This window comes from Tachyglossus aculeatus, chromosome 22 (assembly GCF_015852505.1).
Source record: "Tachyglossus aculeatus isolate mTacAcu1 chromosome 22, mTacAcu1.pri, whole genome shotgun sequence".
NCBI lineage: Eukaryota > Metazoa > Chordata > Mammalia > Monotremata > Tachyglossidae > Tachyglossus > Tachyglossus aculeatus.
Genome location: NC_052087.1, coordinates 39,596,236 through 39,619,785, shown reverse-complemented (window position 1 = coordinate 39,619,785; position 23,550 = coordinate 39,596,236). Strand labels below are relative to the sequence as shown.

The 23,550-nt window shown below is 52.3% G+C and overlaps 1 protein-coding gene across 1 annotated transcript; it reads right to left on the bottom strand.

Moving 5' to 3' along the window:
* Positions 1 to 6,987: 6,987 nt before the first annotated feature.
* On the bottom strand, positions 6,988 to 20,278 carry PRDX5 (peroxiredoxin 5). Its single transcript, XM_038764680.1, has 6 exons — positions 20,187 to 20,278; positions 12,595 to 12,729; positions 9,020 to 9,151; positions 8,895 to 8,933; positions 7,782 to 7,843; positions 6,988 to 7,205 (listed from the first exon to the last, which is right to left on the bottom strand). Exons 1-6 carry the CDS (start codon positions 20,199 to 20,201, stop codon positions 7,100 to 7,102), a joined length of 489 nt encoding a protein of 162 aa, XP_038620608.1. The 5' UTR covers positions 20,202 to 20,278; the 3' UTR covers positions 6,988 to 7,099.
* Between the last annotated feature and the right edge of the window lie 3,272 nt (positions 20,279 to 23,550).

Below are 23,550 nucleotides of genomic sequence, written 5' to 3'. Positions count from 1 at the left end.
CCCTTGGGGGGGGTGGGGGATGCCCAGGCCGGTGACACCGCAACGAGGCTTCCTCCTTCCGGGCGAGGGGCCGGGCCGGGCGACGGGGAGCTCTCCAGGCCCTATCATCAAGCCCTAATAATAATAATAATGGCATTTATTAAGCGCTTACTATGTGCAAAATACTATTCTAAGCGCTGGGGAGGTTACAAGGTGATCATGTTGTCCCTCGGGGGGCTCACAGTCTTCATCCCCATTTGACAGAGGAGGGAACTGAGGCCCAGAGAAGTGAAGTGACTTGCCCGAAGTCACGCAGCTGACAACTGGAGGAGCCGGGGTTTGAACCCAGGGCCTCTGACTCCAAAGCCCGGGCTCCTTCCAATGAGCCACGCTGCTTCTCATTAAGTGTTCGGTCCTTTGGATTTTCTTCTCCATGGGTGCTGAAACTAAAAGTATTTGCCAATCAGTCAATCAATCAATCAACCGTATTTATTGAGCGCTTACTGTGTGCAGAGCACTGGACTAAGCGCTTGGGAAGTATAAGTTGGCAACATATAGAGGCAGTCCCTACCCAACAGTGCGGGCTCACAGTCTAAAATTTGCCAAGGCAAATGCACTGAAATTAACTTAAACCTAGGGAAATATTGCCCAAGACTTCCTTCTCAGGATTCCCCTCCTCGCCCAACTTGCGGTCTCGGTGACGGTGAGACCCCCGTGCCTCTGCTAGAGTCTCTCCATGCTGACAGACCCACGTTAGGCCCAAGTGCTACCGAATGGCACTTCGGCGGGGTGGTGGGAGAGAAAGAAAGCAAACTCCGTCAGCCAGGGTGGCAAAACCAACTGGTAGCCTGAACCCCAAAACGGTCGGGGGACGGGGGGCCTTCAGCCTGTCCAGACCTAAGCTGGTGAGGGTGACAGCAACGGTCAAGGGGAGAGGAGAGAGAAAAGCCGCGTACTCCCAGATTCCCAACGCTTGCCCTCCTGCCCATCCTCCTCCTCCCATCCAAGGGGCAGGAGGGGGTGAAGGTGGAAAGGGGCAAGAACTGGAAAAGAGGGAAAGGACCCCTCCCACCAGAGCCCTTCCCCGGGCACGAACACCGGGCAAAAAGATGCCCAGCCTTGGGGAACAGCTTGGAGATGGGTCTGGGTAATAATAATAATGATGGCATTTATTATTCACTCATTCATTCACTCAATCGTTATTTATTGAGTGTTTACTGTGTGCAGAGCACTGTACTAAGTACAAGTTGGCAACATATAGAGATGGGTCCCTACCCAACAATGGGCTCACAGTCTAGAAAAAATGATAACAATGGCATTTATTAAGCGATTAGTATGTGCAAAGCACTGCTCTAAGCGCTGGGGAGGTTACCAGGTGATCGGGTTGTCCCACCAGGGGCTCACAGTCTTCATCCCCATTTTACAGATGAGGGAACTGAGGCCCAGAGAAGTGAAGTGAGCCCACTGTTGGGTAGGGACCGTCTCTAAATGTTGCCAACTTGTACTTCCCAAGCGCTTAGTACAGTGCTCTGCACACAGTAAGTGCTCAATAAATACGATTGAATGAATGAATGAAGTGACTTGCCCAAAGTCACACAGCTGACAATTGGCAGAGCCGGGATTTGAACCCATGACCTCCGACTCCAAAGCCCGGGCTCTTTTCCAATGAGCCATGCTGCTTCTCTATTAAGCGCTTACTATGTGCAAAGCACTGTTCTAAGCGCTGGGGGAGATTACAGAGTGATCAGGTTGTCCCGTGGGGGGCTCACAATCTTAATCCCCATTTTCCAGATGAGGTAACTGAGGCCCAGAGAAGTGAAGTGACTTGCCCAAAGTCACACAGCTGACAATTGGCGGAGCCGGGATTTGAACCCATGACTTCTGACTCCAAAGCCCGGACTCTTTCCACTGAGCCACACTTCTGACACCAGACCTCGTTAGTAATCCTCATAATAACGGTATTTAGTAAGTGCTCGCTATGCGCGAAGCCCTGTACTAAGCACTGGGTAGACAGAATACAATTAAATCGGATGCCGTCCCTGTCCCATGTGAGGCTCACTGTCTCTGGTGGATGGAGAACGGGCATTTTGTCTACATTGGAAAACTAAGGCCCAGAGAAGCTAAGTGACTTGCCCAAGGCGAAACAGCAGGCAAGTGGCAGAGCTGGAATTAGAACTCAGATTCCCCGTTCCCTCTCCCCTTCCTTATGCCTGGCTCAGTGGAAAAAGCCTGGATTCGGGAGTCAGAGGACCAGGGTTCCAATCCCGGCTCCACCACTTGTCTGCTGTGTGACCTTGGGCAAGCCGCTTCACTTCTCTGCGCCTCAGTTCCCTCATCTGGAAAATGGGGATGAAGACCGTGAGCCCCACGGGGGACAACCTGATCACCTTGGATCTACCCCAGTGCTTAGAACGGTGCTTGGCACGTAGTAAGCGCTTAACAAATACCATTAGTACTATTATCGTGGCTCAGGGGGAAGAGCCCGGGCTTTGGAGTCAGAGATCGTGGGTTCGAATCCCGGCTCCACCACAAGTCTGCTGTGTGACCTTGGTCAAGTCACTTAACTTCTCTGAGCCTCAGTTACCTCATCTGTAAAAATAGGGATTAAGACTGTGAGCCCCACGTGGGACAACTTGATCACATTGGATCCCCCCAGTGCTTAGAAGCAGCGTGGCTCAGTGGAAAGAGCCCAGGCTTTGGAGTCAGAGGTCATGGGTTCAAATCCCAGCTCCGCCACTTGTCAGCTGTGTGACTTTGGGCAAGTCACTTCACTTTTCTGGGCCTCAGTTCCCTCATCTGTAAAATGGGGATCAAAACTGTGAGCCCCCCCGGGACAACCTAATCACCTTGTAACCTCCCCAGCGCTTAGAACAGCGCTTTTGCACTAAGCACTTAACAAATACCATTATCATTATTAATATTAGAACAGTGCTTTGCACATAGTAAGCGCTTAACAAATGCCATTATTATTATTATTATTATACTAATAATATATAACCTTCTCACTGGATGGCGAACTCGTCTGTCTCGCTGCCGACCTCTCGCCCACGCCCTCCCTCCTCCTATCCCCTTCTCGACTGTGAGCCCACTGTTGGGTAGGGACCGTCTCTAGATGTTGCCGACTTGGACTTCCCAAGCGCTTAGTACAGCGCTCTGCACACAGTGAGCGCTCAATAAATACGATTGAATTAAGTAATTAATGAATCCGACAATTACCCCGCCTCGCCTTCAAAGCCTTATCGAAGGCTCATCTTCTCCAAGAGGCCTCCTCTGACTAAGCCCTCCTTTTCTCTTCCCTTCCGCGTCGCCCTGACTTGCTCCCTTTCTTCATCCCCGCTCCCAGCCCCGCAGCGCTTTGGTAAATATCTATAATTGATTTATTTACATTAACGTCCGTCTCCCCCTCTTGACTGCAAGTTCGCTGGGGGCAGGGAATGCGTCCGTTTATTATTATATCGTACTCTCCCAAGCACTTAGTACAGTCCTCTGCACACAGGAAGCACTCAATACAGGCTTGGTTCTAATCCTGACTCTGCCCTTGTCTGCTGTGTGACCTGGGGCAGAGTACATATGTTGCCAACTTCTACTTCCCAAGCGCTTAGTACAGCGCTCTGCACACAGTAAGCGCTCAATAAATACGATTGATGATAAATACGATTGATGGGGCAAGTCACCTCGCTTCTCTGGGCCTCGGTTACCTCATCTGGAAAATGGGGATTGAGAGTGTGAGCCCCACGTGGAATAGGGTCTGTATCCGACCCAATTTGCTCGTATCCACTCCAGGGCTTAGTACCGTGCCCGAAACAAAGTAAGCGCCTAACGAATACCATCATTATTATTATTATTATTATTATTGTTAAAAAATAATAATAATAAAATAGATGATTGAATGAATGAGCGAGAGGATGGATCTGATGGGCCTGGGAACTCGGGAGGCCAGGGAAGATTGGAAGGAGGAAGAATTACAATCCCAGAACTACAACTGGAGAAGCAGCGTGGCTCAGTGGAAAGAGCACGGGCTTGGGAGCCAGAGGTCGTGGGTTCGAATCCCAGCTCCGCCGCTTGTCAGCCGTGTGACCCTGGGCAAGTCACTTCACTTCTCTGGGCCTCAGTTCATTCATTCATTCAATTGTATTTATTGAGCGCTTACTGTGTGCAGAGCACTGTACTAAGTGCTTGGGAAGTACAAGTTGGCAACATATTCATTCATTCATTTATTCAATCATATGTATTGAGCGCTTACTATGTTCAGAGCACTGTACTAAGCGCTTGAGAAGTACAAGTTGGGCAGCATATTCATTCATTCAATCATATTTATTGAGCGCTTACTGTGTGCAGAGCACCGTACTAAGCGCTTGGGAAGTACAAGTTGGCAACATCTAGAGACAGTCCCTACCCCACAGTGGGCTCACAGTCTAGAAGGGGGAGACAGACAAGAAACCTGAACATATTAACAAAATACTCACCTGTAAAATGGGAATGAAGACTGTGAACACCACGTGGGACAACCTCATTCTTTCATTCATTCATTCATTCAATCGTATTTATTGAGTGCTTACTGTGTGCAGAGCACTGGACTAAGCGCTTGGGAAGTACAAGTCGGCAACATCTAGAGACAGCCCCTACCCAACAGTGGGCTCACAGTCTAGAAGGGGGAGACAGACAACAAAAAACAAGACATATTAACAAAATACTCATCTGTAAAATGGGAATGAAGACTGTGAGCCCCACGTGGGACAAACTGATTCATTCATTCATTCATTCAATCGCATTTATTGAGCACTTACTGTGTGCAGAGCATTCATTCATTCATTCATTCAATCGTATTTATTGAGCGCTTACTGCGTGCACAGCACCGGACTAAGCGCTTGGGAAGTCCAAGTTGGCAACATCTAGAGACGGTCCCTACCCGACAGCGGGCCCACAGTCGAGAAGGGGGAGACAGAGAACAAAACAAAACATCTTAACAGAATAAAATAAATAGAATAAATATGGACAAGTAAAATAAATAGAGCACCGTACTAAGCGCTTGGGAAGTACAAGCTGGCAACATTATAGAGACGGTCCCTACCCAACAGTGGGCTCACAGTCTGGAAGATCAACTTGTATCCTCCCCAGCGCTTAGAACAGTGCTTTGCACGTAGGAAGCGCTTAACAGATGCCATCATTATTACATTATTAGTATTATTATTACAATCTCCTCCCATCACTCCGTCTGGGAGAGGCTTCTAGCCCTGCCTGTTCCAGCCAGGAGCCGTTGGGCAAACCAAACCCAGAGACAAGGGGCCTGAACTTGACTGAACTTGCTCCAAGCCCAGAGGGCCGACACGGAGCAAACCAGGGAACCTCCCTTCGGAAGGAAACATTTCTAGGCCCGGCACAGCCGGAGCTCACGGGGGACCCCAAGTCAGGTATCAGTCGTCAGCAGTAAAGCACTGAAGGACAAATTTGGGTCACACCCCTGAGGCTGCAAGTAGGACTCGGGAGATAATTCTCTTTTTACCCTTAGCGCTGCCCAGACCGGTTCCCCATTCCGCACGGTGAGAGAGCTGAGACTTGGCTTCCTGGAGAACGGTTGAGGCAGAGGGGATGGGAAGGGAAAGCCGAGGGAAGCCAATATCCCCGCTGAGATTTGACCAGGAAATGGGTTTAAATTGCAGTGGGAGGGATTGGCGCTACACGGAAGGAAGACGTCATGCCCGAAGGTTAAAGGACCCCGAAAGAGCTTCCCACGGCGTGAGTCATTCATTCAATCGGATTTATTGAGTGCTTACTGTGTGCAGAGCACTGTTCTAAGCGCTTGGGAAGTCCAAGTCGGCAACATAGAGACGGTCCCTACCCAACAGCGAGCTCACAGTCTAGTCTAAAACTGTGAGCCCCCCGTGGGACAACCTGATTACCTTGTTACCTCCCCAGCACTTAGAACAGTGCTCTGCACATAGTAAGCGCTTACCAAATATCATCTTTATTATTATTATTATTAGAAGAGACTAGGTGTCTTCTCCCCTGCTAAAAGAACAAGACTGGTCTAGACCGTGAGCCCGCTGTTGGGTAGGGACCGTCTCTAGATGTTGCCAACTTGGACTTCCCAAGCGCTTAGTATAGTGCTCTTCACACAGTAAGCGCTCAATAAATACGATTGAATGAATGAACAAGATCTGGGGGACGCTACTGGAGGGGAGTAATTGGGCAAAATGACCTCAGAGGCCCCTTCCGGGATTGTGAACACAAAACAGCATCTCTTGCGGGGGGCAGTTCCTTCTCCTCCTCACGCCCCAGGTTTTCCCAGACTCGCCCAGCCCTCCGTCGTGCCCCACATCCCCTCTAAGGCCGCCCTACCTCTTGCCCACTGCTCATGGCAACCGGTCACCTGGGGACCCCCTTTCAACCGGCAAGTGCCCCCAAAACCCAGGCCTCTTTGTTCCCACTCACACTAAACTCCCGCTCGCCGTCCCTCCCACCCCGACCTCCCTCCCGCAGCAGGGCACACCCGGCTTCCCCTCCCCTGACCCACTTTGGCCTCCTCCTACCTCGAAATACCACTACTACTAATAATAGAGGGATTGGATAAGTGCTCCGCGCCCAACACGGGGAGAGATACAAGATAAGCAGGTCGGACGCGGTCTTCGTCCCAAAAGGGGACCTCACCCTCCTCTCCGTCCGGTTCCCCCCGTCCCTCCCCTCCTGTGGAACTGCTCCCGGCTCTGCTTCCTCAGAGAGTCTTCCCCATCCATCCCCGACCCTCCTCCTTTCCCCGTTCCCGGATGATTGACGCCAGTGTGCGTGAACGTAGGATTCGCGGCGTGTAAACCAACAACGCCTGCTTTTTCGGCGTGGGCCTGGGCAGTCTCCCGCCCAGGGTCGGGCAGCGCGTCCACCTCCACGCTGATGTCCAGAGGGCCGCCGCTGGGTCTCCGCACCCCGGGCGGCTCGGTGCGGACAGACCGACGGGCAAGGCCGGGCCCCCACCTCCCCCAGGCCCGCAGAAGAGAGGCACGTGGTCCCGGCTGGAGGCTCTCCAAATATTTATTGGAGAAGGCCCGGGCTGTGCGGTTCCTGGGCCGAAATAGAAGCTGAGCTGCATGCGGGAGGGTGCGGGGGGATCGGGGCTGAGGGGGCCTCACAGCTGGGACAGTAGGGCGGGGGCAAGGCTGCAGCTGAGCCCCGTGCCGTCCGGCTCCACATTGAGGCTCGTCACCCGGCCATCTTGCACCACCATCGAGAACCTGCGTCGGAATCAATCAATCAATCAATCAATCGCATTTATTGAGCGCTTACTGTGTGCAAAGCACTGGACTAAGCGCTTGGGAAGTACATGCTGGCAACACATAGGGACAGTCCCTACCCAACAGAGGGCTCACAGTCTAGAAGGGGGAGATGAAGAACAAAACCAAACATATTAACAAAATAAAATAAATAGAATAGATATGTACAAGTAAAATAGAGTAATAAATCTGTACAAACATATATACATATATACAGGTGCTGTGGGGAAGGGAAGGAGGTAAGACGGGGGGATGGAGAGGGGGACGAGGGGGAGAGGAAGGAAGGGGCTGAGTGTGGGAAGGCCTCCTGGTGGAGGTGAGCTCTCAGGAGGGCCTTGCAGGGAGGAAGAGAGCTAGCTTGGCGGATGGGCAGAGGGAGGCCATTCCAGGCCCGGGGGATGACGTGGGCCGGGGGTCGATGGCGGGACGGGCCATCGGAAGGGGAGGAAGGAATCAGAGGAGGAGGAGGAGGACCGGGCCAGCAGGATCTGGGCGAGGGGGCAGCCGGCTGACCCAAACGCTCCCTCCCCCGCTCACCTCTTGGAGCGCCGATTCCCAAAGAGCGGCACCAGGGAATCGTCCAGGAGCAAGTCCGTTGCCTAGGAAGAGAGGAGGTGGGAGGGGAGTCGAATCTGGGATGGGAGGGAGCAGCCCGAGCTCCCGTGCAGAGGCGGGCCCCTTCACGCCAATAGACTGTGAGCCCGCTGTTGGGTAGGGACCGTCTCTAGATGTTGCCAACTTGGACTTTCCAAGCGCTTAATACAGTGCTCTGCACACAGTAATAATAATAATAATAATAATGGCATTTATTAAGCGCTTACTATGTGCCAAGCCCTGTTCTAAGCGCTGGGGGGGTTCCAAGCTGATCAGGTTGTCCCACAGGGGGCTCACAGTCTTCATCCCCGTTTTACAGGTGAGGGAACTACGGGCCCGGACTCTATCCACTACGCCATGTTATTCAGCTTGGACACAGTCCCTGTCCCACATGGGGTTCTCGGTCTTCATCCCCATTTTCCAGATGAGACAACTTGCCCCAAGTCACACAGCTGACCACTGGCGGAGCCGAGATTTGAACCCATGACCTCTGACTCCAAAGCCCGGGCTCCTTCCACTGAGCCACGCTGCTTCTCTCAGTAAGTGCCCAATAAATACCACCGATTGATTGACTGAGAAGAGCAGCGGGACCTAGTGGCTACAGCCCGGGAGTCGGAAGGACCTGGGTTCTAATCCCGGCTCCGCCGCTCGTCTGCTGTGTGAGCTTGGGCAAGATGAGAGAAGTGACTTGCCCAAAGTCACACAGCTGACAAGTGGCAGAACCCGTGACCTCTGACTCCAAAGCCCATGCTCTTTCCACTGAGCCACGCTGCTTCTCAAGTAAGCGCTTCTCAGTGAGTGCTCAATAAATACAATTTTTGAGACTGTGAGTCCACTGTTGGGTAGGGACTTTCTCTATATGTTGCCAATTTGTACTTCCCAAGCGCTTAGTACAGTGCTCTGCACGTAGTAAGCGCTCAATAAATACGATTGAGGATGATTGAATGAATGAGTGAATGGCGGATGCTCTCCATCCCCGTCCCAATGGGCCCAGTTGCCACGGTAACCCTCCTCCCGCTCCCCATCGCCAACCCCCCGCCTCCCGCGCTCGCTCACCTTCCCGAAGGCCGCGGTGGGATCTGCCAAGAGCCGCACCTGGGGACACGGTGGGGAGGATGTCAAGTGACCCGCCCCCGTCCCGAGGGGCCCTGCCCGGCCCCCGGCCTCCCCCGCGGCCTCACCTTGCCTTCGGCCCCGTTTGCCCGGCCCCACTCGCTGACCACGAACACGTCGTTGACGCTCAGGCAGGCCACGACCTCGGCCCCCTTGGCCCGCAGGGCCGCGGCCTCTTGCACGATCCCCGGCAGGTGGGTCTGGAGAAAGACACAGATGTCGGCAGCCCCACTTCATCATCATCATCATCATCAACCGTATTTATGGAGCGCTTACTATGTGCAGAGCACTGGACTAAGCGCTTGGGAAGTACAAACTGGCAACATACAGAGACAGTCCCTACCCAACAGTGGGCTCACAGTCTAAAAGGGGAAGACAGAGAACAAAACCAAACATGCTAACAAAATAAAATAAATAGAATAGATATGTACAAGTAAGAATAGATATGTACAAGTACTTCCCTTCTCCCTCCGCCCCCTCACCCTGATTCCCCGGGGTCTCCTGACCCCGAGGGCGGATTTTCCCGGGGAACCCGGGCCAGTCCGGTTCTGACTCGTCGTGAGCGTTTATTGTGATAGTCTACTCTTCCAAACACTTGGTACGGTGCTCTGCGCTCAATAGATATCATCATCATCAATCGTATTTATTGAGCGCTTACCGTGTGCAGAGCACTGGACTAAGTGCTTGGGAAGTACAATTTGGCAACACACAGAGACGGTCATCATCATCATCATCAATCGTATTTATTGAGCGCTTACTATGTGCAGAGCACTGTACTAAGCGCTTGGGAAGTACAAATTGGCAACACATAGAGACAGTCCCTACCCAACAGTGGGCTCACAGTCTAAAAGGGGGAGACAGAGAACAAAACCAAACATACTAACAAAATAAAATAAATAGAATAGACATGGACAAGTAAAATGAATAAATGATGGACTGGATGCCCCCACCCCAAAAGGTTTGTGTGAAACCAGCCCCGACCCCAGATCTCTAGCTCCCTGTCACCTAATAATAATAATAATAATGGCATTTATTAAGCGCTTACTATGTGCAAAGCACTAGCGCTTAACAAATACCACCATTATTATCGTTATTATTACTCCCCCTAAAGCAACCGAGGGGATGAGATGTGGGACCAGGGCAGAGGGGGAAGGAGAAGTGTCAGGTCACCCCATACTCATGGGGCTCTGATCTGGACCTCCACTCTCTCAGTATCCAGAAACACTCTGGGAGCCTCAGTTCTGACATAATAATAATAATAATAATGGCATTTATTAAGCGCTTACTATGTGCCAAGCGCTGTTCTAAGCGCTGGCGAGGTGACAAGGTGATCAGGTTGTCCCACGGGGGGCTTACAATCGTAATCCCCATTTTTCCAGATGAGGGAACTGAAGGCCAGGGAAGTCACACAGTTGACAACTGGCGGAGCCGGGATTGGAACCCATGACCTCAAAGAGAGAATAAATATGTGCAAGTAAAATAAATAGAGTAATAAATCTGTACAAACATATATACAGGTGCTGCAGGGAGGGGAAGAAGGTAAGGCGGGGGGGTGGGGAGGGGGAGGAGGAGGAGAGGAAGGACGGGGCTCAGTCCGGGAAGGCCTCCTGGAGGAGGTGAGAAGTGAGGAGGTGAGGACCACATCCACCCCAGGGCTTAATACTGTGCCTGACATACAGTAAGTGCTTAAATGCCTGAATTATTATTATTTACCCTAGTGCTTGGAACAGTGCTTGGCCCACAGTAAGCACTTAACCTGTATATATGTTTGTACATATTTATTACTCTATTTATTTTATATGTACATATTTATTCTATTTATTTTATTTTGTTAATATGTTTGGTTTTGTTGTCTGTCTCCCCCTTCTAGACTGTGAGCCCGCTGTTGGGTAGGGACCACCTCTAGATGTTGCCATCTTAGACTTCCCAAGCGCTTAGAACAGTGCTCTGCACACAGTAAGCGCTCAATAAATACGATTGATTGAATGAATGAATTTTACTTGTACATATTTACTATTCTATTTATTTTATTTTGTGAATATGTCCTGTCTTGTTGTCTGCCTCCCCCTTCTAGACTGTGAGCCCGCTGTTGGGTCGGGACCGTCTCTAGATGTTGCCAACTTGTATTTCCCAAGCGCTTAGTACAGTGCTCTGCACACAGTAAGCGCTCAATAAATATGATTGAATGGATGAATGAATTTTACTTGTACATATTTACTATTCTATTTATTTTATTTTGTGAATATGTCCTGTCTTGTTGTCTGTCTCCCCCTTCCAGACTGTGAGCCCGCTGTTGGGTAGGGCCCGTCTCTAGAGGTTGCCAACTTGGACTTCCCAAGCACTTAGTCCAGTGCTCTGCACACAGTAGGCACTCAATAAATGCAACTGAATGAATGGATTTTACTTGTACATATTTACTATTCTATTTATTTTATTTTGTGAATACGTCCTGTCTTGTTGTCTGTCTCCCCCTTCTAGACTGTGAGCCCGCTGTTGGGTAGGGACCGTCTCTAGATGTTGCCAACTTGTACTTCCCAAGCGCTTAGTCCAGTGCTCTGCACACAGTAAGCGCTCAATAAGTACGACTGAATGAAGTCCCTTCGACGCTCTAGGCCTCGGTTTCCTCATCTGTAAAACGGAGATAAAATACCTCTACCCCTTCTTGGACCGTGAGCCCCATCAGGGACTGCACCTGAGCTGACGGCCTCGTGTGTACGCCAGGCCTTAGCCCGGGGCTTGGCGTACAGGAGGCGTTCAATAAATCCCATCGGTTTGGGATATCTGGCCATCTGTGTCTGCTTGTCATCCCCCACGGCTCTGTTCGACTGAAAGCTCCTTGAGAGCGGGGCCTGCGTCGGCAACTTCTCTTGTCTATGTGGTCCAGAAATGCTCCGATGATGGTGGTCTGCCCAAGCCCTACTGAGAGCTCACCTCCTCCAGGAGGCCTTCCCAGACTGAACCCCCTTTTTTCCTCTCCTCCTCCCCATCCCCCCCGCCCTACCTCCTTCCCCTCCCCACCGCACCTGTATATATATATTTGTACAGATCTACTACTCTATTTATTTTACTTGTACGTATTTACATATTCTATTTATTTTGTTAATGTTGTGCATATAGCTTCAAGTCTATTTGTTCTGACGATTTTGACACCTGTCCACGTTTCGTTTTGTCGTCCGCCATCCCTCCCGTCTTACCTCCTTCCCTTCCCCACAGCGCCTGTATATATGTTTGTACATATTTATTACTCTATTAATTTATCTTACTTGTACCTATCTATTCTACTTATTTTATTTTGTCAGTATGTTTGGTTTTGTTCTCTGTCTCCCCCTTCTAGACTGTGAGCCCGCTGTTGGGTAGGGACTGTCTCTATATGTTGCCAACTTGTACTTCCCAAGCGCTTAGTCCAGTGCTCTGCACACAGTAAGCGCTCATTAAATACGATTGATTGATTGATTGATTGACCGTGAGCCCGTCGTTGGGTAGGGACCGTCTCTCTACGCTGCCGACTTGTCCTTCCCAAGCGCTTGGTCCGGTGCTCTGCACGCAGTGAGCGCTCAATAAATACGGTTGAATGAATGAATGAATGAATGAAGGAAGGAGGGAGGCCTCTCTTTAGGCCCTCCTGTTCCCAATCCCATCTCACCTTGGAGCAGCCCGGAGTGAAGGCCCCGGGGACCCCGAACAGGACTCCTTTCTTGCCCTTGAACAAATCCTCCAGGTTCACCTTATTCCCGGGATCGCCCTCAAACAACTCCACCGAGGGCAGCTTATCGCCCACCTGGGGAATCGGAAAGGGGCAAAGAACGGGGGAAGGTCATTCATGGGGATGGAAACGGGGAAAAGCAAGAGAGTTGGCGGGGGGGAAAGCGGACTGGAAAAAGGAGAGCCTGTCCGGGAAAACGCCGTCACAGCATCCCGCATCCGGTCCCTCCCTGCTCCCCGGGATGGAGAAGTCACCTTCCACCCACCCGGCCGGTTTGAGAAACGTCCTTCCCCTTCTCGTCCGGGGCAAAAAAAGGTCGGTGACACAGGAATCCGATGGCGCAAGGGGTTGCGTGACATTGGCTAACAGCTTTGGAAGGGCAGACAGGCCTGGGGGTTGGGAAATTATGCTGGGGGGAGGAAGAGCGATGGCTGAAAAGAGCTTGAGATCGAAGGGGGACGGGAAGAGCTGGAGGGCTGGGGAGGGGGCAGTCGGGCTGCTTAGGTTCCAGGACGGAAATTTGACGCGGAAGAGCGGATTCTGGAAGGGGCGGGGGGGTGTCGGCGTCTCCGCGGCGGAGGGAGGGGGGATAATAATAATAATTTTAGCATTTCTAAAGCGCTTACTATGTCCAAAGCACAGTCCAAAGCGCTGGGGAGGATACGAGGTCACCAGGTTGTCCCACGTGCTGGGCAAGATCAAAGATAATTAAGTTGGACACAGTCCCTGATCCCACTGAGGGCTCACAATCTAGGAAGGAGGAGCCTTCTAATCAATCAGTCAATCAATCGTAGTTATTGAGCGCTTACTGTGTGCAGAGCACTGGACTAAGCGCTTGGGAAGTACAAGTCGGCAACACAGAGAGACGGTCCCTACCCAACAGCGGGCTCACAGTCTAGAAGGGGGAGACAGAGAACAAAATCAAACATACTGACAAAATAAAATAAATAGAATAGATATGTACAAGTAAGATAAATAAATAGAGTAATAAATATGACTTCTAGACTGTGAGCCCACTGTCGGGTAGGGACCGTCTCTATATGTTGCCAACTTGTACTTCCCAAGCGCTTAGTACAGTGCTCTGCACACAGGAAGCGCTCAATAAATACGATTGATGATTGATTGATTGAATCCCCATTTCACAGATGAGGTAACTGAAGCACAGAGAAGTTAAGTGACTTGCCCAGGGCCACGCAGCAAGCAATTGGCAGAGCCAGGATTAGAACTCAGGCCCCATGTGGGCCCGCTGCTGGGTAGGGACCGTCTCTATACGTTGCCAACTTGTACTTCCCAAGCGCTTAGTACAGTGCTCTGCACACAGTAAGCGCTCAATAAATACGATTGAATGAATGAACGAATGGGGGGGCTCCCAATCTTCATCCCCATTTTACAGATAGCTGAGGCCCAGAGAAGTGAAGTGATTTGCCCAAAGTCACACAGCCGACAGTTGGCGGAGCCAGGATTCGAACCCCCGACCTCTGATTCCCAAGCCCGGGCTCTTTCCGCTGAGCCACGCTGCTTCTCACCGATCGATCGAGATGGACCGGTTCAGGGGGGCCCAGGACAGGAATGGGGAGCTCTTTGGGACCACGGGGGCGATGCCGGAGTGTGCGGCCTCGGGGAGGCTGAGGACCGGAGCGGGAGGGAAGGTAGGGTGGATCTCCGGGGGCAATCAATCAATCGTATTTATTGAGTGCTTCCTGTGTGCAGAGCACTGTACTAAGCGCTTGGGAAGTACAAGTTGGCAACATAGAGAAGCAGCGTGGCTCAGTGGAAAGAGCCCGGGCTTTGGAGTCAGAGGTCATGGGTTCGAACCCCAGCTCCACTACAAGTCTGCTGTGTGACCTTGGGCAAGTCACTTCACTTCTCTGAGCCTCAGTTCCCTCATCTGTAAAAATGGGGATTAAGACTGTGAGCCCCACGTGGGACAACTTGATCACACTGTATCCCCCCCAGCGCTTAGAACAGTGCTTTGCACATAGTAAGCACTTAACAAATGCCATCATCATTATTATTATTATTATTATATGGAGACAGTCCCTACCCAACAGTGGGCTCACAGTCTAAAAGGGGGAGACAGAAAACAAAACCAAACATACTAACAAAATAAAATAAATAGAATAGATATGTACAAGTAAAATAAATAAATAGAGTAATAAATATGTACAAACATATATACATATATACACGGAGGCAGACTCTGGGGGGAATCAGAGGAGCATCAAGTTGAAAGGTCCGGGAGGGAAGGGGTGGGATGTCACAATGAGGAATTCCTTGGGATATATGGGAGCGGGAAGGAGGGGCACGGTGGATGCCCAATTCCAGGGAAAAGCACTGAGGCCTAATAGCAAAGGCCCAAGCGGAAGATCTGGGTTCTAATCCCGGCTCTGCCACCTGTCTACTATATGACCTAGGGAAAGTCACTTAACTTCTCTAGGCTTCAGTTGCCTCATCTGTGAAATGGGGATTAAATCCTCCTCCTTTCTAGATTGTGAGCCCTCTGTGGGATCAGGGACCGTGTCCAACCTAATTATAATAATAATAATGGCATTTGTTAAGCGCATACTGTGTGCGACGCACTGTTCTAAGCGCTGGGGGATACAAGGTGATCAGGTTGTCCAACGTGGGGCTCATAGTCTTAATCCCCATTTGACAGATGAGGTAACCGAGGCTCAGAGAAGTTAAGTGACTCGCCCAAGGTCACACAGCAGACAGGTGGCGGAGCCGGGATTCGATCTTTGATCTTGCCCAGCACTTGGGACGGTGCTTGGTACATAATAATAATGGCACATAATAATGGTAGAATTTGTTGAGCACTTACTACGCGCCGGGCACTGTACTAAGCACTGGGGTTGGACACAGTCCCTGTCCCACATGGAGCTCACAGTCTCGATCCCTGTTTTACAGATGAGGGAACCGAGGCCCGGAGAAGTGAAGTGACTCGCCCAAGGTCACAGGAGACAAGTGGCGGAGGCGGCGTCATGCTGCACACAGTAGTCGCTTAACAAATATTATTTTTAAAAAATTTTAAAAAGGCACCTGGAGAGGGGTATGAAAAATGCCCAACTCTGGGTTGGGGGGGGGATGCAGGGTGGGGTGTCAGTGGAGATCAATCAATCAATCAATCAATCATATTTATTGAGCGCTTACTGTGTGCAGAGCACTGGACTAAGCGCTTGGGAAGTCCACGTTGGCAACCTATAGAAACGGTCCCTACCCAACAGTGGGCTCACAGTCTAGAAGGGGGATGGAGACGGCGAAGCAGCACGGCCTAGGGGAAAGAGCACGGGCTTGGAAGTCAGAAGCTGTGGGTTCTAATCCCTACTCTGCCCCATGTCTGCTGTGTGACCTTGGGCGAGTCACTTCGCTTCTCTGGGCCTCAGTTCCCTCATCTGTAAAATGGGGACTGTGAGCCCCACGTGGGACAGGGATGGTGTCTGACCGATTACCTTGTATCTACCCCAGTGCTTACAGCAGTGCTTGGCACATAACAATAATAATAATAGCAATAATAAATGAATAATAACAATTAATACTAAATAATAAATGCCATTATATTATTATTATTATTAATAGCATTTATTAAGCACTTGCTATGTGCAAAGCACTGTTCTAAGCGCTGAGGAGGTTACGAGGTGATCAGGCTGTCCCACGGGGGGCTCACAGCCTTCATCCCCACTTGACAGATGAGGGAACTGAGGCCCAGAGAAGTGAAGCGACTTGCCCAAAGTCACAAAGCTGTCAAGTGGCGGAGCCAGGATTTGAACCCATGCCCTCTGACTCCAAAGCCCGGGCTCTTTCCACTGAGCCATGCTGCTTCTCATGTCTGCTGTATGACCTTGGGCGAGTCGCTTCACTTCTCTGCGCCTCAGTTCCCTCGTCTGTAAAATGGGGATGAAGACTGTGAGCCCCATGTGGGACAGGGATTGTGTCTAACCGATTACCTTGTTTCTACCCCAGTGCTTACAGCAGTGCTTGGCACATAATAATAATAATAATGGCATTTATTAAGCGCTTACTATGTGCAAAGCACTGTTCTAAGCACTGGGGAGGTTACAAGGTGATCAGGTTGTCCCACGGGGGGCTCACAGTCCTCATCCCCATTTTCCAGATGGGGGAACTGAGGCCCAGAGAAGTGAAGCGACTCGCCCAAAGTCACACAGCTGTCAGTTGGCGGAGCCGGGATTTGAACCCATGCCCTCTGACTCCAAAGCCCGGGCTCTTTCCACTGAGGGCCACATAGCACTTTACAAACACCAAAATGTCGGCTGTGTGACTTTGGGCAAGTCACTTCACTTCTCTGGGCCTCAATTCCCTCATCTGTAAAATGGGGACGATGACTGTGAACCCCCGGTGGGACAACCTGATCACTTTGTAATAATAATAATAATAATGACATTTGTTAAGCGCTTACTATGTGCAAAGCACTGTTCTAAGCACTGGGGGGGATACAAGGTGATCAGGTTGTCCCACGTGGGGCTCACAGTCAATCCCCAGTTTACAGGTGAGGTAACTGAGGCTCAGAGAAGTTAAGTGACTTGCCCAAGGTCACACAGCAGACATGGCGGAGCCGGGATTGGAACCCAGGACCTCTGGCTCCAAAGCCCGGGCTCTTCCCACTGAGCCACGCTGCTTCTGATGACCTCCCCAGCGCTTAGAATGGTGCTTTGCGCATAGTAAGTGCTTAATAAATGCCATCATTATTATTATTACTATCAAGATTATTATTATTATTATTACTATCAAGATTGTTATTATTATTAGGGAGAGCCGAGGCAAAGCAAGAAGGGGTGGTCTCCAGCGGGTGATGGGTGGGGAGGGTGGAGGTGGGGGAGGTCAGTCCCGGCAGGTTTGGGGGGGCTGGGGTCAGGGTGCAGGAGGGGAGGGGGGCAACCCAAAGTGGGGGTGGGGGTCCGCTTGCCGGGGTCCAGGAGTCCAAGGACGGAGAGGGGGGTCAGCCCAAGGTTGGAGGGGGTGACGGGGTCCCTTGGCAGGGGGAGGTGGGGGGCCGGGGTCCAGGAGTCCAAGGACGGAGAGGGGGGCCCGCTCAATAATAATCATAATAATAACGGTATTTATTAAGCGCTTACTATGTGCAAAGCCCTGTTCTAAGCGCTGGGGAGGTCACAAGGCGATCAGGTTGTCCCACGGGGGGCTCACGGTCTTCATCCCCATTTGACAGATGGGATAACTGAGGCCCAGGGAAGTGACCCCAGGAGGCCTTCCCAGACTGAGCCCCTTCCTTCCTCTCCCCCTCGTCCCCCTCTCCATCCCCCCTCATCTTACCTCCTTCCCTTCCCCACAGCACCTGTATATTTTATAATGGCATTTATTAAGCGCTTACTATGTGCAAAGCCCTGTTCTAAGCGCTGGGGGAGGTTACAAGGTGATCGGGTTGTCCCACGGTTGGGGGGGGGGGCTCACAGTCTTAATCCCCATTTTCCAGATGAGGTAACTGAGGCCCAGAGAAGTGAAGTGACTTGCCCAAAGTCACACAGCTGACAATTGGCGGAGCCGGGATTCGAACCCCTGACCTCCGACTCCAAAGCCCGGGCTCTTTCCACTGGGGTTTGTACATATTTATTACTCTTTATTTATTTATTTATTTTACTTGTACATATCTATTCTATTTATTTTATTTTGTTAGTATGTTTGGTTTTGTTCTCTGTCTCCCCCTTTTAGACTGTGAGCCCACTGTTGGGTAGGGGCCGTCTCTATATGTTGCCAACTTGGACTTCCCAAGCGCTTAGTACAGTGCTCTGCACACAGTAAGCGCTCAATAAATACAACTGATTGACTTGCCCAAAGTCACCCAGCTGACAACTGGCAGAGTCGGCATTGAACCCATGACCTCTGACTCCAAAGCCCGGGCTCTTTCCACTGAGCCACGCTGCTTCTCTGCTGAAGGTGGGGGGCGTCCAGGTGTCCGAGGATAACAATAATAATGGTATTTGTTAAAGCGTGGCTCAGTGGAAAGAGCACGGGCTTTGGAGTCAGAGGTCATGGGTTCGAATCCCGGCTCCACCACGCCTGTTGTGTGACCTTGGGCAAGTCACTTAACTTCTCTGAGCCTGTTACCTCATCTGTAAAATGGGGATTAAGACTGTGAGCCCCACGTGGGACAACTTAATCACCTTGTACCCCCCCCACCACCAGCACTTAGAACAGTGCTTTGCACATAGTAAGTGCTTAACAAATGCCATTATATATGTGTGTGTGTGTGTGTGTGTGTGTGTGTGTGTGTGTGTGTGTGTGTGTGTGTGTGTGTGAAGCACTGTTCTAAGCGCTGGATGGAGTGGGGCGGTGGGAGGCTGGGGTCCAGGAGTCCAAGGATGGAGAGGGGGATCAACTGAAGGTTGGGGAGGTGGGAGGGATGTCCAAGGGTGGAGTTGGGGGTCAGCCAAAGGTTGGGGGTGGGGGGCCACGGCCCAGGTGCCCAAGGATGGAAAGGGGGGTCAGCTGAAGGTGGGGAGGTGGGAGGGATGTCCAAGGACGGAGTGGGGGGTGTCAGCCAAAGGCTGGGGGCGGGAGGGATGTCCAAGGATGGAGTGGGGGGTCAGCCAAAGGTTGGGGGCGGGGGGCCCCTGGCAGGGGGAGGTGGGAGGCCGGGGCCCAGGAATCCAAGGATGGAGAGGGGGGACAGTTGAAGGTGGGGAGGTGGGAGGGGTGTCCAAGGATGGAGAGGGGGGTCAGTTGAAGGTGGGGAGGTGGGAGGGATGTCCAAGGATGGAAGGGGGGTCAGTTGAAGGTGGGGAGGTGAGAGGGATGTCCAAGGATGGAAAGGGGGCTCAGTTGAAGGTGGGGAGGTGGGAGGGATGTCCAAGGACGGAGTGGGGGGTGTCAGCCAAAGGTGGGGGGTGGGAGGGATGTCCAAGGATGGAGTGGGGAGTCAGCCAAAGGTTGGGGGCGGGGGGCCCCTTGCAGGGAACGGTGGGAGGCAGGTGCCTAGGTGCTCAAGGACAGAAAGGGGGGTCAGCTGAAGGGGGGGAGGGATGTCCAAGGATGGAGTGGGGGGGGGGGTGTCAGCCAAATGTTGGGGGTGGGAGGGATGTCCAAGGATAGAGTGGGGGGTCAGCCAAAGGATGGCGGTGGGGGTCCCCTTGCAGGGAACGGTGGGAGGCCGGGGCCCAGGTGCTCAAGGACGGAAAGGGGGGGGTCAGCTGAAGGGGGGGGATGTCCAAGGATGGAGGGGGGGGGGTCAGCCAAAGGATGGCGGTGGGACGGATGTCCAAGGATGCAGTGGGGGGCGTCAGCCAAAGGATGGGGGTGGGGGGGCCCTTGCAGGGGGCGGTGGGAGGGGCTCAAGGATGGAAAGGGGGTCAGCTGAAGGGGGGGAGGGATGTCCAAGGATGGAGTGGGGGGGGTCAGCCAAATGTTGGGGGTGGGGGACCCCTGGCAGGGGGCGGTGGGGGGGGCTCAAGGATGCAAAGGGGGTCAGCTGAAGGGGGGGGGTGATGGGAGGGAGGGAGGGAGGGAGGGAGGGAGGGAGAGAGGGATGTCCAAGGATGGAGTGGGGGGGGGGGGGGACTGACCTTGAGGGGCGTCATGGTGGGGATCTGGGGCCGCAGGCTTTGAGCCCCGGGACCCAAAGCCCGCCCAGCGCCGGCCCCCGCACGCACGGACACGCCCACTCACGCACGGACACGCCCCCGCACGCACGGACACGCCCACTCACGCACGGACACGCCCCCGCACGCACGGACACGCCCACTCACGTACGGGCCCGTCCCCGCACGCACGGCCACGCCCCTGCACTTCAGGGCACGCCCCCGACCGTGCGGGCACGCCCCTTACGTGCGGCCACGCCCCGGCGCGCACGGCCACGCCCCTTACGTGCGGCCACGCCCCGGCGCGCACGGCCACGCCCACTCACGTAAGGGCACGCACCCGTACGTGAGGGCGCGCCCACTCACGTACGGACACGCCCCTTGCGCGCGGACACTTCCCCGCAAGTACGGGCACGCAACCGTACGTGCGGAAACGCCCATCACGTACGGGCACGTCCCCGCACGCAAGGCCACGCCCCCTACGTGAGGACACGCCCGTTCACGTACGGGACACGCCCATCCGCGTACGGCCACGCCCCCGCACGTAGGAATTCGAACCCATGACCTTCGGATTCCTAGGCCCGTGCTCTAGCCACTGTTCTCAGCACTGGGATAATAACAATAATAATAATAATAATAATAGCATTTGTTAAGCGCTTACTATGTGCAAAACACTGTTCTAAGCGCTGGGGAGGATGCAAGGTGATCAGGTTGTCCCGTGTGGGGCTCACAGTCATCATCCCCATTATACAGATGAGGTAGCTGAGGCACAGAGAAGTCAAGTGGCTTGCCCAAGGTCACACAGCAGACATGTTAGATACAAGGTGATCAGGTTGTCCCGTGTGGGGCTCACAGTCATCATCCCCATTTTACAGATGAGGGAACTGAGGCACAGAGAAGTTAAGTGGCTTGCCCAAGGCCTTACAGCTGACATCGCGGAGCCGGGATTAGAAATATATATATATATCTATATATCTATATATATAGATATATAGATATATATATATATGCTACACATACTATATACTACTATATATATAGTATTTGTACGACTCCCAACTATATAATAATTAATAATGGCATTTATTAAAAGTGCTTACTATGTACAAAGCACTGTTCTAAGCGCTGGGGAGGATACAAGTTGATCTGGTTGTCCCACGGGGGGCTCACAGTCTTCATCCCCATTTTACAGATGAGGTAATTGAGGCACAGAGAAATTAAGTGACTTGCCCAAAGTCACAGAACTGACAGGCAGCAGAGCAGGGATTGGAACCCATGACCAACTATATACATATATACAGTATATATATGCAGCATATATACTGCATATACAGTATACACACTATACTATATATAGTGTGTATATATATATATACACTATATATAGTATAGTATATATGCTATATATGTGCATATACACTATATATACACATATACGTACATATATACATGTATACACTATATATAATATATATGTATATATATATATATATATATACAGTGTGTGTGTATAAATATATACACTATGTGGTGTATCTTCTAGACTGTGAGCCCACCGTTGGGTAGGGACTGTCTCTATATGTTGCCAACTTGTCCTTCCCAAGCGCTTAGTACAGTGCTCTGTACACAGTAAGTGCTCAATCAATACGATTGAATGAATGAATGAATGGTGGGCATTGTACTAAACTCTTGGGAGAGGACCAAGAGCCCTGGCCTGGGGGTGAGAAGATTGTGGGTTCTGGTTTCAATTTTGCCAAGTGTCTGCCGTTTGGGCAAGTCTAGTCACTTCTAGACTGTGAGCCCGCTGTCGGGTAGGGCCCGTCTCTAGATGTTGCCGACTTGGACTTCCCAAGCGCTTAGTCCAGTGCTCTGCACACAGTAAGCGCTCCATAAATACGATTGAATGAATGAATCTGTTGCTGACTTGCACATCCCAAGCGCTTAAGTCCAGTGCTCTGCACACGGTAAGCGTTCAATAAATACGATTGAATGAATGAATTCTCTGGGCCTCAATTCCCTCATCTGTAAAATGGGGATTGAGACTGTGAGCTCCACGTGGGCCACGGACTGCGTCCAACCCGATTCTAGACTGTGAGCCCGCTGTTGGGTAGGGACCGTCTCTGTGTGCTGCCGACTTGGACTTCCCAAGCGCTTAGTCCAGTGCTCTGCGCACAGTGAGCGCTCCATAAATACGATGGAATGAATTGTACTTATTGAGCGCTTACTGTGCACAGAGCACTGTACTAAGTGCTTGGGCTTGGTAATCAGAGGTCATGGGTTCAAATCCCGGCTCGTCCAACTGTCAGCTGTGTGACTTTGGGCGAGTCACTTCACTTCTCTGGGCCTCAGTTCCCTCATCTGTAAAATGGGGATTAAGGCTGTGAGCGCCCCCTGTGGGACAACCTGATCACCTTGTAACCTCCACAGCGCTCAGGACAGTGCTTGGCACATTGTAAGTGCTTAACAAGTGCCATTATTATTATTATTATTATCACTATTATTATTACCATTCGGGCCCGGTTAGAGACGGTCCCTAAGTACCGTAATTACTCTAAGTGTTTTTCCTGCGCAGCAGCTTGTGATTGGAGTACCGTATTCCATGGATTCCGCGCGCCTACGAGCCGCAGGAGAGGGGAAGGGAGGAGGGGAGAAGGAGAAGGAGGAGTCGTCGTCTCCAGTAAGGGGGGGGGGGGGGGAACAACCAGGTGCGGCAAGGTCACTTCCGGGGTGGGGGAAGCACTTCCGGGGCAGGCGAAGGGCCGGGGGACTGGCGGAAGTGTCGGCCACGCGACCGGAAGTGTTGCCCACGCGACCAGAAGTGTGGCGCGGGAGGACTGGCGGAAGTGTCGGCCACGCGTCCGGAAGTGTAGAGCGGGAGGGCTGGCGGAAGTGTCGGCCACGCGACCGGACGTGTGGAGCGGGAGGACTGGCGGAAGTGTCGGCCACGTGCCCGAAAGCGCGGCGCGGGCGGACTGGCGGAAGTGTCGACCACTTGCCCGGAAGTGTATGGCGGGCGGACGGAGCGGCGGAAGTGTCGGCCACGTACTCGGAATTGTAGGCCGGGAGGCTTGGCGAAAAAGTGTCGGCCCCATGACCGGAAGTGTAGGCCGGGAGGACTGGCGGAAGTGTCGGTCCCGTGACCGGAAGTGCGGCGCGGGAGAGTGGGCGGACCGGCTGAAGTGTCGACCACGTGCCCGACGGTGTGGCGCGGGAGAACCGGCGGAAGTGTCGGGCACGTGCACGGAAGTGTAGGCCCCGTGCCCGGAAGTGTAGGCCGGGAGGACTGGCGGAAGTACCAGCAGCGTGACCGGAAGTGTAGGGCGGGAGGACTGGCGGAAGTGCGGTCCGG

Coding starts and splice junctions, on each gene's coding strand:
- PRDX5 (XM_038764680.1), bottom strand. Junction 9,152..12,594: donor TCACTCCGGGCTGCTCCAAG/GTGAGATGGGAT, acceptor GTCTTTCTCCAG/ACCCACCTGCCGGGGATCGT. Junction 7,844..8,894: donor CCACCGCGGCCTTCGGGAAG/GTGAGCGAGCGC, acceptor CTCTCTTCCTAG/GCAACGGACTTGCTCCTGGA.